Source organism: Rattus norvegicus, chromosome 16, assembly GCF_036323735.1.
Source record: "Rattus norvegicus strain BN/NHsdMcwi chromosome 16, GRCr8, whole genome shotgun sequence".
Taxonomy (NCBI): domain Eukaryota; kingdom Metazoa; phylum Chordata; class Mammalia; order Rodentia; family Muridae; genus Rattus; species Rattus norvegicus.
The window spans coordinates 58388647-58405233 of record NC_086034.1 but is presented as its reverse complement, the minus strand read 5'-3'; the positions used below and the strand labels follow the sequence as shown (position 1 = coordinate 58405233).

The 16587-nt window shown below is 44.3% G+C and overlaps 1 protein-coding gene across 6 annotated transcripts in view; it reads right to left on the bottom strand.

Annotated features, from left to right (window-relative positions):
* Mtmr7 (myotubularin related protein 7) overlaps positions 1–16587 on the bottom strand; it is a 90928-nt gene that overhangs the window by 30449 nt on the left and 43892 nt on the right. For 5 of the 6 annotated variants that reach the window (NM_001107312.3, XM_063275429.1, XM_063275430.1 and 2 more), the window contains 2 exons: positions 10761–10889; positions 5327–5461 (listed from right to left, as the gene is read on the bottom strand). In NM_001107312.3, the coding sequence (NP_001100782.2) occupies positions 5327–5461; positions 10761–10889 (264 nt within the window). Of the gene's footprint in view, positions 5295–5326; positions 5462–10760; positions 10890–16587 lie in introns of those variants that run through there. The other variant, XM_039094533.2, reaches the window with a different exon arrangement.

Genomic DNA, 16587 nt, shown 5'->3' with positions numbered 1-16587 from the left:
TATAGTTTGAACCCCCAAAACACTGTACTGAGCTCTCAGTGCAAGCATGAAGGCCGGAGCTTGTGGTCACGAGCCCTCGTGTGCTGGCTTGGGTAATGTTTTCTCAGTGGAAAGTATTCCCTTCCCTAAGTTCTGGAGATGCCTCTGCCAGTTCAACGGTGGTGTTGGTCTGATGTGGAAATCTGTGGCAGAGCCAGTTGTTAAAACTTGCTGACTGGCAGGAATATCCAGAGACAGCTATCAATATAAGTCTCTGTGCATTACATTGTCTGCATTGTAACACAGAGAAACAAGTAGGAATCATCACGTGAGAAACATCAGGCAGGAACTGTCCTTCTCATCTGCCCAGCTAAGCCTTCTTCAGCAGGATCACTAAAGAGAGAATGCTGACAGTCAGGCTTCATGGTGCTCCCTCGGATCCAGACATAACGCAGACATTATCCAGATGTCTGGTGTGGACGCTTTTGTCACTTTCATAACCGTAACTTTGTAGATAAGACCTTGGGATGTCAGAGTAAACTGGTTTCAATGCTAATGGATGCTGAAGAAACTGATTAAGTGCAAATTGCTCTAACCCTGCAGTGTAATCAGACAGACAAGTCCTGCTCAAGCTGGAAAAGGTTCCTCACAAGGAGACGTGGCTGGGAATGCTCCTCTCTTGCAGTGTGACTAAGCAGGTTACTACTTATGGAGAACAGTAGTTGCTGACCACTGTCCTCCTTGGGCCACAAAGGCCAGGGCACTAGACAAACGAGGGTTGCTTTTAAGTGTGTAGAACAAAGCAGTCCTTCAAATAGTTAGGCTATGCTAAGTTAAAATACTTTGGCCCAGATCTTCTAGTTCTGGAAACCTCATAAAAATAAAGGTCCCAGCACATGTAGATCAAGGATGTCTGTGACAAATGTTTTTGTGAACAGGAAAGCTGCGAGTCTGTGAGTGTCTCATCAGAGTGCTAACTGGATAGACAATGGTATATCCGTGCTGTAGAAAACAACCAGGCACCAGAGACAGACCCTAATCTGTCTATCACATACACCACACATCTACATGAACATATGTGTAAGCTAAAAGAATGCTCATGCAACCACCCGCCATTAATACTTACTGTTGTACTTATTACATTCATTAAAAAGAATTAATGACGATGCCAATTTGGTAACAATTTTAGAAGGGAAAGAGGGAGAGGCGCTCTGCAGGGGAACACTATCAACATTACTTCAATGCTCTTGTAGCCTTTCTCAGTTACAAGAGCACATGTTAAGATAGGCCCATGGATGATAAGAGTGAGACAATCAGGAAGAGAACACACTACAGTCAGAGCGGAGAGCAAGCCATGGCCGCAGGAGTCCCTGCTTCATCAGCAAGCGGGCTCCTGCTCCTCGGCTCAGTTCTTCTGACATCTGTGGGTGCTGTCGGCTCTTCAGGAGACTGACCTGGTCTACAAAAGCAAGTCACATTCCTGAGAACAAAGGCCTTGGCTATAACCAAGAAAAACTTCAATGACATACCTTAAGGGATACTCTATGTTCTACTACTTTAAAAGGCTTTTTTTTTCTTCCAGAAATTATATACACATGTTGCTCTTGTGGAACTGTGTACTTTTAAAAGTCACAATTATAATTTTAAAAATTATAATTTATATAATTATTTTCAGGGCAGTTGCACACTTATTCTGCATCTAAATTAAAGGTCCAGCCTTCTTATCGCTTCTAAACATGTATAACATGTAACAAGCAAGATACTCTTACTACTACAGTTACTACATATACAACATATGCTCACTCTTTAAATAATTTAGAAGTTAAAATGGGAGAACTGATGGGCAGTTTTCCTTAAAAGCAAACAGGAGAAAACCTCTTGAAAGTCAGGCTGTACTTCACATAACGAACAGAAGGTGGCAATATTTAATCTATCATACAAACTTTTTTCAGGAGCTCCATTTATTCTTTTTATGTGGCAAAAGCTGAATTTTCAAAGCAGAAACACAGTTTCAGAAATAATAAACATCCAAAAAGGTACTCCAGACTCAGACAGATACAGCAAAGCTGCCTTTTGGAGAACTGGGCCAGAGCCTAGCACAGGTGCCAAATAGTGGTCCTTTCCTCTCCTCATTCTGCTATGACCTACTTCCTAACTTTAACTGTGCACACTCTTGGAAACACTAGATGATCTTATTGCCTACAAGCATTCTCTACAAATGAGCTTGTCACAATCCCCCTTCACCATCCGGCGGCACCTTGTGTGTATTTATGAATACCAGGCTTATATTCAAGTAGGAAATCTGGAACCAGACTAACTTAAATTTTCAACCCCTATATGATGCAAAATGGCCTCCTTCCCTGTGTACAGGCTGTAGACTGGTGGGGACTCTTCCTTTCTGTGGTTCCTAACAGGCTCACCAGCCACATGGAAGGGATGTAGTTAAACAGCCCTTTGCAAAGCTAGGCGGTTAGAGTTGTCTTAACGGTTTATGGTGCTTCCGATTAATCTTCTGATTAATACTAAGTGGCTGTCTCTGCCTTCTCTGCATGGTATCCAAAGGGTGACTTTCCTAAGGCACACATAGAAGGCTCCTAGAAGTACGTAGTGCCACCCTTCAGTCACGTGAGTCAGTCACAGTCACTACTGCATGAGCCTAGACCAGCAACCTTACCAGCTACAGCAGCCCAAGCCCCTCCCTGGGGCCCTTCAGTACAGGTGAGCTGTGTTAGCAAGGTTTACCAAGTTTCTTAAGCGCTAACCTAAACCAAAAGATATTCCTCCATCCTTGCACTGACAAAGAACAGGACTGACGGCTGTCCCTTCACCTGCCACAAAACACAAATGTCTCGCTCCCATGCGCCTTCCTCTGCCGATGGCCACCTGCAAACTATATGCGTATCTGACCAGGAAATAAGATCCCAGTTCCCACTTTTTAGGCACCCTAATCTTCATTGCTGTATCTTGAAGATGCTGCCTGCATGGGACCCAGTGAACAGACACTACCTCATTACCAGAGAAAGGGAGAAATACCCTATGACTTCCTGTCACACAAGGAAACAGCCACTGGTACAGTGACACTAAGGCCACAACCACAAAGCAGTCCGTGGGGCTGAGACATGACACAGGGCCAATCACTACTGAAGCAGGTGACAGCCTCAACCTCGCCCCTGCCTTCAGGACTCACACGTTCTCCATAGCTGGTAGGTACACGGCACACAGCTTGGAGCCCCTCCTGCTCCTTTGGCTTTGAGGTGATTTGGGCTGAGTCTGGAGCTGGCTCTGCAGCCATGTCTCCTGTTCCACTGGATATAGGACCAGTTGAGGTGTCAACCCTCCAGAGTCTGGACTGGAGACAAGGTTCCCCTAGAGATGTCTTGGTAAACAGAAAAACAATGGCTTTGATGGCAAATAAGCTTGTATTTGACTGAATGTGGCCTGGGGCCTAAACTGTGTGGTCTCAGTGAATTGCCTCTTTAGAGCCAGGTCCTTATCCAGGAAAAGACAAGATGTCTCCTAATCTGCAGGATTCTTACAAGAGAGAAATTAGAAAACCCTGAACACTTATTTTTGCAAGCTCAGCAGAATCCCAGAGTATCTGACAAAGCCATGGGCAAGGCTGAAGTACCCTGACACGTTCCTTGTTTTAGACCTCCACAAGTAGACACGATCTCATTCATAGGTCAATGTACCAATCTCCAGCAGCAGACTCTGACCAAGGAGACTTTTCTCAGCATATACTTGAGGCTATCGCTGCCCCTGCGGCCCAGCACTGTCCCATCAGTGAACAATTAGGAGGGCTTTCACCTGGGTGGGTGGCACCTGCATATACTTAACCCCACTCAAAGACCAAGGAGCAGGATCCTGGAGCTGCCTCCTAAGCCTTTGCCTTTTTATTTTTTATTTTTTAAAGATTTATTTATTTTATGTATATAAGCACACTGTTGCTATCTTCAGATACACCAGAAGAGGGCATCGGATCCCATTACAGATGGTTGTGAGCCACCATGTGGTTGCTGGGATTTGAACTCAGGACCTCTGGAAGAGCGGTTGGTGCTCTTAACTGCTGAGCCATCTCTCCAGCCCAAGCCTTTGCCTTTTTAATTATACTAGGAAATAAATCTGGATGCAGCAGGCAAGGACTGAGGAGAACTTGCGTGTCACCATGCAAACTTTCTATGGCAAACATCCACTTAGTTTCCTGGCGACCTAGAAAGACTAACACATTTGAGGGGCGGGATCAACCAACATAATCATGGTCATGAAAAGAGAAAGGAAGGGCAGGAGGGGAAGGGAGGGAGGGGGTGAGAGGGCACAAAGCTTGAAGCAGTTTTTACACACTGCATAGATACACCTGAGAAGAGAGTACCCAGCTTCCTTTATTTACTGGATCACATCAAATTTCTTATGACTTAAGAGTAAACAAAGTGAGTACTAAATATACCCTTCAAACCGGTTCCTTAGGATTAAGTGGCTTTAAATATGGACGAGGTCTGGCCCTGCAGTGCCATGTTCTAACGAGGACTTACACTACAGGGGCCTAACTGGATCACCTGCTCTTGCAAGGTCAATCTGTTTAACCTGTTTAAAGCTGGAAAAGTAGGGAAGGAAAAGGGTTTCCAGTCTCCACTCAGTAAAGCCCTGCAGCCTTCCCTTCCCATCCTGAATTTGTCTGCAAAATATCCTCTAAGAAGCACATAACTATCAGAAAATACAGAACAGCTCTACCATAGACAGAAGATACAGGGAGGAGGGAGGAGGGCAGTCAGGGTCAGAAGAAAGGGGTTTGAGCCTGATTCTGACAGAGGCAGAACCTGGAAGACAACAGCAAAAGTTAAAGACTTTCACATCTTTCAAGTGCTGACCTTCTGGCAGAGCTTCACCCCGGTCGAAGAGCTGATCTATGCGTGCAGTGAAAGTTCCCACTATGTATGGTGTGAAGACTTTGTCTATAAACACCTACGACTGACTGTGTCACTAAGCACCTACTCTTAATGGTCTTAATTTTAAACTGACTTGATCTACTAATCTATTTTTTCTTTGTCAGATTTTTATTCTCTCCTATCCTGTTTTGAATAGCACTACTGACATTTAGTTCACATGCCATACTACTTATAAAACTAAACCGTAAACCATTTACTGTGCAACCAGCACAATAAAAGCGGGAAATGAAAACGTACTCGGCACACTCAGCCCCTTCAGGAGCTGAGATGCATCAGATAGCAGCCCCTTGGTTCCCCCATGTCTCATCACTCCAAGAACAATGGTTGATACCAGTTAAGCTTTGGCTTTTTCCAGCCTCAGGTCTCAAGGCTGCAGAGACATGAATGAAAATGCTGACACTCACTTTAGGCCTCGTGTCCACGACGTAAATGAAGTCACTTCTGGGATTGGCTTTCCTGATGGCTTGGAGCATCTGCTCATCCTCCAGGCACCGAGCACTGAAGCCGGAAAGGGGCTGGCTGCTCCTGCAGATGGAGGCCTGCAGGGAGAGGCCACAGCAGCACAGCACTGTCAGACATTTTGGAAGCATCCCAGAAAGAGGCAACTTTGGTTAGCCTACTGGCCATACATCCTTGGAAAGTGGGACTGGATTTTATGGAAATCAAGACATGATTATTTTTTTTATTAACTTGAGTATTTCTTATTTACATTTCAATTGTTATTCCCTTTCCCGGTTTACGGGCCAACATCCTCCCTAGCCCCTCCCACTCCCCTTCTCTATGGGTGTTCCCCTCCCCATCATCCCCCCATTGCCGTTCTCCCCCCAACAATCACGTTCACTGGGGGTTCAGTCTTAGCAGGACCCAGGGCTTCCCCTTCCACTGGTGCTCTTACTAGGATATTCAATGCTATCTATGAGGTCAGAGTCCAAGGTCAGTCCATGTATAGTCTTTAGGTAGTGGCTTAGTCCCTGGAAGCTCTGGTTGCTTGGCATTGTTGTTCACATGGGGTCTCAAGCCCCTTCAAGCTTTCCAGTTCTTTCTCTGATTCCTTCAACGGGGGTCCTGTTCTCAATTCAGTGGTTTGCTGCTGGCATTCACCTCTGTATTTGCTGTATTCTGGGTGTGTCTCTCAGGAGAGATCTACATCCGGCTCCTGTCGGCCTGCACTTCTTTGCTTCATCCATCTTGTCTAATTGGGTGGCTGTATATGTGTGGGCCACATGTGGGGCAGGCTCTGAATGGGTGTTCCTTCTGCCTCTGTTCTAAACTTTGCCTCTCTATTCCCTGCCAAGGGTATTCTTGTTCCCCTTTTAAAGAAGGAGTGAAGCATTCACATTTTGATCAAAGACATGATTATTTTTAATCCAACTTGAAGGGCCTGCTACCTGGGTAAGCTTTCTGGGTAAGGTATTAGGAATGTGATCCATTTCATGAATTTAAAACTATTTAAACAATCTACTTTCCCTTTCAGTAATAGTGCTCTTCTTCAGTGCTGAGAGCAGAATAATTACTTCCCTGAAATTTACAAGACAGTATTAGTGGCAAGACTAGTGTTTTTTGACATACATACATATATACATACATACATACATACATACATACATGTATGTCTATTTAAAAGAATCATGAACACACAAAATCTAAAGGTCACACTTTTATAGTAATAAAAGCCCACATTACTGCTAGGCCCACTCAATAGGGATGTTTAGAAACAAAGGTTTCTTCAGACCCCATCTCAGCATGCCCCACCATTTCTCAGACCTACATTCCCAACACCATACAACCATCTTTCCGCTTCTGTTTCCATTTCATACACCAGTGGGTTTTATCAGCTATGGCTTTAGACAACTGTGGATCAAAAGTATTCAAATAAAAGGACTCTGCATCGACTTCTTGCCGTCTTTCCCTAAATAACCCATTGTAGCAAGTATTTGCCTTGACTGGCCATCTGAAGCAATCAGGAGCTGATATACAGTATGCAGGAGAGTGTGAGCAGAGTATGTGCAAACATTATCATTTTAGGAGAGGGACAAGCCCATGCAGAAACACACTTGTGTCTAGGGAACTCTAGGACCCGTCCCCACAGACAGCACAGAGAGCTTGATACCACACTGTTGGATGATACGTCATCCGCCATGTATAAGGGAGAGGAGACAGATGCTCAACGTTAAACTTCCATTCTGGCAAAATGTTTTTGTGTTTAGCTTCTAACGGTTAAAATACATATAATTCTGTTGCTAAGATGCACAATGACTAAAAAAATCCACACTGGTTCTCTAAGTGTCAATGTCATGGATTTGCATATAAGTTGGCTTGAGTCATCAGCCTATTTTCTCTTTCCTGTGTTCTGATTTTTATCCCTGTGTTTTCTTTTAAATGGCATTGCTGAAATCTAATTTACATGTCATACAACTTGTAAACCTAGCTGAGTTTCCTGTGTGAGTGACCTGCTGAGTGGAAGGATAAAGAGGCCATGGATGCACTCTGGGAGGCACATGGGAGCTGGGAAGGCAGAACCCTAATAGCCCGTCATGCATCGCTTGCTTGGAGTCTTGCATGTAGACAGACCTCTTTTACCACAAAAGGGAATCACCTTCTAATGTCAAACTCAGCTTTCTTGCATTCTCAAGCATGCTGGCTGGCTTCTGTCAACTTGACAGAGACCTAGACATGGGGTGGGGGTGGGGATCTCAACTGAGGAACTGCCTCCAAGAGACTGACCTGTGGGCATGCCCACGGGCATCTTCTGATTAACAATTAATGTAGGAGAACTCAGACCACTATGTCCCTGGACTGTGTAAACAGTGATGGGCAGCAAGCTACTGAACAGCTTTCCTCTAGGGCCTGTGTCTCAGGTCTTAACTCCAGGTTCCTGCCTTAGTTTCTCTCCCAGTGATGGAAGCCAACTAAATACTCTTCCTTCCCCAGGGCTGATTTTGCTCAGTGTATGCTGTTCTTTTATAATAGCAATAAGTAAACTAGGGCACCAATCCAGAAACTTGGCCTTAGCATGTTTGCTCTGGGGGCTGGGGGGAACACACACACACACACACACACACACACACACACACACACACACACACACTTCAATGCTGTCTTGGAGGAGGTGGGATGGTTTTGTTTAGTTGATTGGATTTTTCTCAAAGTCTTTTTGTTGTTGTTGTTGTTGTTGTTTTTAAATTTTGAGACTGAGATTTTGAGACAGAGGCTCACTGTGTACCCTTGGCTGGCCTCTAACTTACTTTAAACCTGATGAGCCTGGAAGTCAGAGCTTTGACTGCCTCTGTCTCCTGAGGCATGCTCTACCACACTCAGCTCCTCTTTTACGCCAAAGACCAAGAATTGTGAGATGGGAGTCTGACAACTAAGAGGGATCCAGAACAGCTCAATAGCAGACAAGCAATGGTGTGGTGGTTCAATGAAACTGGGGCCTCCAGCCAGGGTCACAGTTCAGCAGGGCAGTAACAGGGGAACGTAAAGCAAAGAGGCATCTGAGGAGGCCGCATCAACAGAAAGCAAGGAAGCCTGGGTTGTTTAGGAAAATGTGTCTTAAGAATAAAAATCATTTATGAGTCACCCCCCACCGCCCGCTGGAAATTTATGCTGTGAAACTAGGCGATCATGCTGTACACAAAGTAAAATCACTTTTACAAACACTAATATAATAACAGAGAACAAAGGATGACGTAACTCTCAGTGAAAACCATAGCCAGAATGCTCTTCATAAGCGAAAGGCCATGACCTATCGAGCGGTTTGATACCAGAGGGCGTTCAGGGAAGGGGTGGAACTGCTCCGCAAGGCCCTTGTCCAGAAACTGACTTAGAAGTGATATTATGGGGTGCCCTGATACCTGGTAAATCCAACAGGCCCCTGGGTTTTGTGTAAGCTTGATGCAAGAGTCTTCCTCACATACATGCTCTGGCCACTTAACTATGCGACCTCAGTTCCCCACCAGCCTACGGCAACGACACAACAGTAAACCTCCCGCTGGATCAGGGTGACCTCCCCTGTCATGATACTGCAAGGCCTGCCTCCCAGAGCACCCCCTTTTTCACTGTTCCCAGTACAACCTCAACATGGATGGGTCATATGAGCAATGAGAGCATGGAAAGCCAACAGGCCACGTCACCCTGCTTCCACTACCCACAGAAATCCACATTCAGCAGTGGAACTTCCTCAAGGACAAGCCCTTGCCCAGAAGCACTGAGACATCTGAGCATGATACTGCTATCCAAATATCGTTACAGAAAGTAGAAATGACTATTCTTCTACCTGCACAGAGCTGCACAGAGCTGTGAACATGGGAGCTCGAATGTCACAGAGCTGGTGTCTCCAGAGTGACAACATGATGAAGTGATGCTTAGGAACATGCCTATGTGATACCTTTGCAAGAACAGCTAACACCTTAGTGCAGAGGACCGCCGACTCCATAACATGCTTAGCTGCGGGAGGAGGTCACCATCAGATCCTAAACGTATCATGAAGGTCATCAGAGCAAGGCCTGTCTCTGAGGCCTACCTCCTGACGATTGGCTCCTGTCTGAACTGCTACTCCTTTGCCCTTATGACACTCACACCAACCAAGAAGGGCTCGTTGTTCTCTGATAACAAAGTAGCATAGAGCTACCTATGTTCCCCTAGTCTACTGCTGAAAGGAGGGATAATCCTCTACCCCTCACCGAAACTCCAATCCTGTCTCACTTCATCAATAAGCTACAAAGTGTGACTGTCACTGGCATCCCACTTTAAAGTATAGCAACATGAAATCTCATAACCTTACGAACTCCAGTTTTAAAAAAAGAAGAGTCACAGCATCCTTTGCTTCTAAACACTCTTCCATTCCTGAGGCCTAAAACATATTTGGAGTTAAATAATACAGGCAAAAGTCAACTTTCTCCAGACCCCATCTCAGGGCAAAGAATAGAGAAAGAACGGTGGATAAAACACATCCTTCCAGAGAGCAGAACTCACCCCCAAATGAGTATTTCCTTCTGAAGGAGACAACACAGAAGCTCTGTGCTGCCTGTGGTGGGGAAGCTGCCTTCTCAAAGTATTTTTAAAAGCCTCCTAAATCATCTGACAGTCACTGCTCCACCTTGATTGTAGGTATATTTACACTCACTCACGTACAGTCACACACATGTACATACAACCACACACATGTACACACAATCACACGCATGTACATACACAGAGCATCACTTGGTTTTGAACATAAAGCTATATGAACCATGAAAATCAAGCATTTTTGCCTGGCTTGAGCCAAATAATTTTTATAGTAGATGGCAAAGACCACTGTTACTCCTCCAAATTTGTCTTCCTATCTTCCTTGGAAATAACACTTTAAGTTTTGGCTAGGGTCATGGTCACCCACAGGACCTCATGCTCATGCCTGCTCCATATCATTCTGGTAAATAGGATGTGAGAAGAAATGTCGCCCATGCTACTCGGAATTTTCCTTTAAAATGTGGGAGCGTGCTATCCCGCCTCATCCACTGCCAGAGAGGGGAAGTGATAGCTTCCTTTAGGATCTCAGGATCAAGGCCAGGCACATCCACAGGGGACACTTTATTCACATAGCTGGTCATACTTAGATACTGTCTGAGTCTACCATTAGTTTACTGCCAAATATACGTGGAAGGAAGGAACTAGATTGTCTCACACCATTCACAGGATAGTCATGTACCACTAAGAATTTAAACAAATACACACAGAAAAAAACCAAGAGACAAAGTTAGACAGACAGATACAGGGGTGGAGGTGCACTTGAAAAATCCCCATTTAGGATACGGCATGAAAGCAAAGTGTGAAACAAAGGCCTGCTCTGAGACATACATGGCTTTCTTTGCAGTAGTAGGAAAGGGCAGGAAATCGCCGTCTGCTCCGGAACTTGGAGCTGCCCACGATGATGTGTGCTGTGGCCGATCTGGGGACATACAGTTCCGTGGGGTAAGAGTCACAAACCTGTCATCAGAAAATAACAAAGGGATGTTAAGGTGTCACATTACATTACATGCAATTTTCCACAGAAATCCCATTTCAACATACTTAAAGGTTGCAGATCTTAGCTTTCCTAATCAAGTTACAACGGAGGCTGTTTCGAGGAAACCTGAAGCCACTCAGGGAAATGAAGCACTGTTGATTCTGTGATGTAATTCTGAAGGAAAAACAAAATGACCACCAACGTCCTGTGGCTGTGTGCTGTCCCTTTTCTTTATGTGCGGGAGGACGGTAACTAAGTCTTCCTTTCACCAAAAAGAATCATACTGTAATTCCACAGCCTAATGGCCACAGACACAGTAAGTGCCTGTACCTGATTGGGAGCCTGTGTGAGGAATCTCCTGAAGTAATCACAGGAGTACATCCTCAGGCTACCTCTGTGTCCCTGGCACACTGCATACTTCTTTGGGCTTCTCTGAACACCCCTGCCCCTGGTCAAGTTTCTTCCATTTTTCTCGAGCCTTCTCAGTCCCACTTTCCTGAGAAGTATCCTCCCAGGTCCTCTCCCAGGAAGATTTCTAGATAGGATTTCGCACTGTCCCTCCAATTACCACATAATGTACAGCTTTAACTGTGATTCAAGTGTGTTGATTTTCTGAGTGGTAAGAAAACCTCTGCCCCTTCTGACAGGAACTACTGCTGCAGGGCCTGGTTCCTTAAGAGGATCTTAGGAGTGAGACTCACAGGTCGACTGCTTAGTACATGGTATGGAGTTTGTGGCTTCACAACCTTGAGGAAGCCAAACTACACAGGATGCTTTGTTTCTCTTATCTCCAAAGCTGATAGCTTAGTAATGGCATTTTACAAAGTGGATAAGAAGGAAAAAAAATAGACAACACCCATGACAGAGCACTTTAGAAAATACCAGAGCCAAAAGAAATGCCAGCACTTGGCACTGGCAACAGTGGCTGGCTGTCAGCTTTCCCATCAGTCAATCTATCAGATAGCAGTTCCCTGGGTTTCATTAAACAACTATTTATTAACTGGAAGTCAAGCATCTTTGGAGTCATGGCAACAGAATCCACATGGGTGTGACAACGGGTAATATTTTATCTTTGGCCATCTCCACCCACCCTTGCCACACTGAGGGAGTGAAAACCCACAAGCCTCCGTGCTGCAAACGGCTCTGTCAGGATGCCTCCCTCCCGGCCAGCTTCCACCAGCTCCCTTAACCAGACGTCTAAAAATCATGGAGCCGTCATAAAAGGGCCATAAAAGGAATGACCACAGGTCCAGAGCATAACCTCAGTCTCCTGTGGGCTTGGGTACCCTGAAAGAAAATGCTGCTCACCAAGAGCAGAGTCCAACTCACTGGGACCCAGACAGCTAGGATGAAGCCCCAGAATACTTCACTTCCCCGTGACTGCAGCCTGGTGTCTGACTCTGTCTCGATTGAGCAAGCAAGCTACTAGAATATTAACACCCACACCCACACCACTCCTGGTGGCCCATGGATCCAAGACACGTAGCCACTGTACCAGACTGCCATGTGCTAAAAATAACTGGTTTTCAAAGGAAGTAAGGAGGTTTTCAGTAAACTGAGAATCACGTATACTCTTCCTTGTAACAGCAGCACAAAGCAACTGAAAAGCTGTAGTGCTAAGTGAGACAATCCGTACAAGGGAAGCCTATCCAAATACTGCACGTAAGCTTCTGAAAATCCAAAGGAAAGCAAAGTATTCTGCAGCTCCAGACAGAACCTCTGAGGGTCTCCGAAAGCCAGAAAATGTGCAGTGAGGCTCAGGGCCACACCACTATGCATACCATGGCTGAAGTAAGACCAGGAAAGGAAAATATCTAGTGCACTGCACTTTCACACTCGCAGCCCAGCCCAGGCTGTACTGACATCTGTGCACACAGCCCTCTCCATTTACTACTGTGAAGGACAGTCGCCAGCGTTGCCATTCTCCAGAGGACAATGCGACCTCCATGGCTCGGCTAATGCAAAGGCAAAAGCTCCCCTGCCTGTGCCCAGTCAACAGCGTCCACACTTGCAAACCGGCTGGCACAACCTCCTGTCTTGAATACACCTCCCTTAAAGGAATCCCGCTTCTTCAGAGCGCTGAGCACTGCCTATCAGCAAAGAGTAACTGTACGGTACTCTGGACATCTTCTGCTAGAATTTCTAAGAAGCTGAAGCAGCTGCTGACCCCACTAACGTTGTTGATAATAATGGCAATGATGACCGTACCCTCACACCTACAGTGCCATTTAATGTGAGTTCTGACCAACAGCTTTATACGGACAGAAGGGAAAGAATGAAGTTTAGCCTCCTTTCGAAGCAGGCAATGCTCCTGAGTGAAAACTAAGTCCTACCCTGGGCACTATAAGTGCTCACCAGAAGACGCAAACGGAATGAGGCTTGAATTGCTATAGGAGAAGACCCAACAGTAGTAGGTGCCCTGCCCAAAGCAACCTACAGACCCTATGCCTATCAAAGTCTCAATGGCCACTTATTCAGAAATAGAAAAATTTATCTGCCAAGTAGAAACAAAAAGGACCATAGAAAGAATCAATAGAACCAAAAGTTGGTTCTTTGAGAAAATCAACAACATAGATAAACCCTTAGCCAGACTAACCAGAGGACACAGAGAGTGTGTCCAAATTAACAAAATCATAAATGAAAAGGGAGACATAACTACAGATTCAGAGGAAATTCAAAAAATCATCAGATCTTACTATAAAAGCCTATATTCAACAAAACTTGAAAATCTGCAGGAAATGGACAATTTCCTAGACAGATACCAGGTATCGAAGTTAAATCAGGAACAGATAAACCAGTTAAACAACCCCATAACTCCTAAGGAAATAGAAGCAGTCATTAAAGGTCTCCCAACCAAAAAGAGCCCAGGTCCAGACGGGTTTAGTGCAGAATTCTATCAGACCTTCATAGAAGACCTCATACCAATATTATCCAAACTATTCCACAAAATTGAAACAGATGGAGCCCTACCGAATACCTTCTACGAAGCCACAATTACTCTTATACCTAAACCACACAAAGACCCAACAAAGAAAGAGAACTTCAGACCAATTTCCCTTATGAATATCGACGCAAAAATACTCAGTAAAATTCTGGCAAACCGAATCCAAGAGCACATCAAAACAATCATCCACCATGATCAAGTAGGCTTCATCCCAGGCATGCAGGGATGGTTTAATATACGGAAAACCATCAACGTGATCCATTATATAAACAAACTGAAAGAACAAAACCACATGATCATTTCATTAGATGCTGAGAAAGCATTTGACAAAATTCAACACCCCTTCATGATAAAAGTCCTGGAAAGAATAGGAATTCAAGGCCCATACCTAAACATAGTAAAAGCCATATACAGCAAACCAATTGCTAACATTAAACTAAATGGAGAGAAACTTGAAGCAATCCCACTAAAATCAGGGACTAGACAAGGCTGCCCACTCTCTCCCTACTTATTCAATATAGTTCTTGAAGTTCTAGCCAGAGCAATCAGACAACAAAAGGAGGTCAAGGGGATACACATCGGAAAAGAAGAAGTCAAAATATCACTATTTGCAGATGATATGATAGTATATTTAAGTGATCCCAAAAGTTCCACCAGAGAACTACTAAAGCTGATAAACAACTTCAGCAAAGTGGCTGGGTATAAAATTAACTCAAATAAATCAGTAGCCTTCCTCTACACAAAAGAGAAACAAGCCGAGAAAGAAATTAGGGAAACGACACCCTTCATTATAGATCCAAATAATATAAAGTACCTCGGTGTGACTTTAACCAAGCAAGTAAAAGATCTGTACAATAAGAACTTCAAGACTCTGAAGAAAGAAATTGAAGGAGACCTCAGAAGATGGAAAGATCTCCCATGCTCATGGATTGGCAGGATTAATATAGTAAAAATGGCCATTCTACCAAAAGCAATCTACAGATTCAATGCAATCCCCATCAAAATACCAATCCAATTCTTCAAAGAGTTAGACAGAACAATTTGCAAATTCATCTGGAATAACAAAAAACTCAGGATAGCTAAAACTATCCTCAACAATAAAAGGACTTCAGGGGGAATCACTATCCCTGAACTCAAGCAGTATTACAGAGCAATAGTGATAAAAGCTGCATGGTATTGGTACAGAGACAGACAGATAGACCAATGGAACAGAATTGAAGACCCAGAAATGAACCCACACACCTATGGGCACTTGATTTTTGACAAAGGAGCCAAAACCGTCAAATGGAAAAAAGACAGCATTTTCAGCAAATGGTGCTGGTTCAACTGGAGGTCAGCATGTAGAAGAATGCAGATCGATCTATTCTTATCACCCTGTACAAAGCTTAAGTCCAAGTGGATAAAGGACCTCCACATCAAACCACATATACTCAAACTAATAGAAGAAAAACTAGGGAAGCATCTGGAACACATGGGCACTGGAAAAAATTTCCTGAACAAAACACCAATGGCTTATGCTCTAAGATCAAGAATCGACAAATGGGATCTCATAAAACTGCAAAGCTTCTATAAGGCAAAGGACACTGTGGTTAGGACAAAACGGCAACCAACAGATTGGGAAAAGATCTTTACCAATCCTACAACAGATAGAGGCCTTATATCCAAAATATACAAAGAACTCAAGAAGTTAGACCGCAGGGAGACAAATAACCCTATTAAAAAATGGGGTTCAGAGCTAAACAAACAATTCACAGCTGAGGAATGCCGAATGGCTGAGAAACACCTAAAGAAATGTTCAACATCTTTAGTCATAAGGGAAATGCAAATCAAAACAACCCTGAGATTTCACCTCACACCAGTGAGAATGGCTAAGATCAAAAACTCAGGTGACAGCAGATGCTGGCGAGGATGTGAAGAAAGAGGAACACTCCTCCATTGTTGGTGGGGTTGCAGACTGGTACAACCATTCTGGAAATCAGTCTGGAGGTTCCTCAGAAAATTGGACATTGAACTGCCTGAGGATCCAGCTATACCTCTCTAGGGCATATACCCAAAAGATGCCCCAACATATAAAAAAGACACGTGATCCACTATGTTCATCGCAGCCTTATTTATAATAGCCAGAAGCTGGAAAGAACCCAGATGCCCTTCAACAGAGGAATGGATACAGAAAATGTGGTACATCCACACAATGGAATATTACTCAGCTATCAAAAACAACGACTTTATGAAATTCGTAGGCAAATGGTTGGAACTGGAAAATATCATCCTGAGTGAGCTAACCCAATCACAGAAAAACACACATGGTATGCACTCATTGATAAGTGGCTATTAGCCCAAATGCTTGAATTACCCTAGATGCCTAGAACAAATGAAACTCAAGACGGATGATCAAAATGTGAATGCTTCACTCCTTCTTTAAATGGGGAACAAGAATACTCTTGGCAGGGAATAGAGAGGCAAAGATTAAAACAGACACAGAAGGAACACCCATTCAGAGCCTGCCCCACAGGTGGCCCATACATACAGCCATCCAATTAGACAAGATGGATGAAGCAAAGAAGTGCAGGCCGACAGGAGCCGGATGTAGATCTCTCCTGAGAGACACAGCCAGAATACAGTAAATACAGAAGCGAATGCCAGCAGCAAACCACTGAACTGAGAACGGGACCCCCGTTGAAGGAATCAGAGAAAGAACTCTAAGAGCTTGAAGGAGCTCGAGACCCCTTATGAAC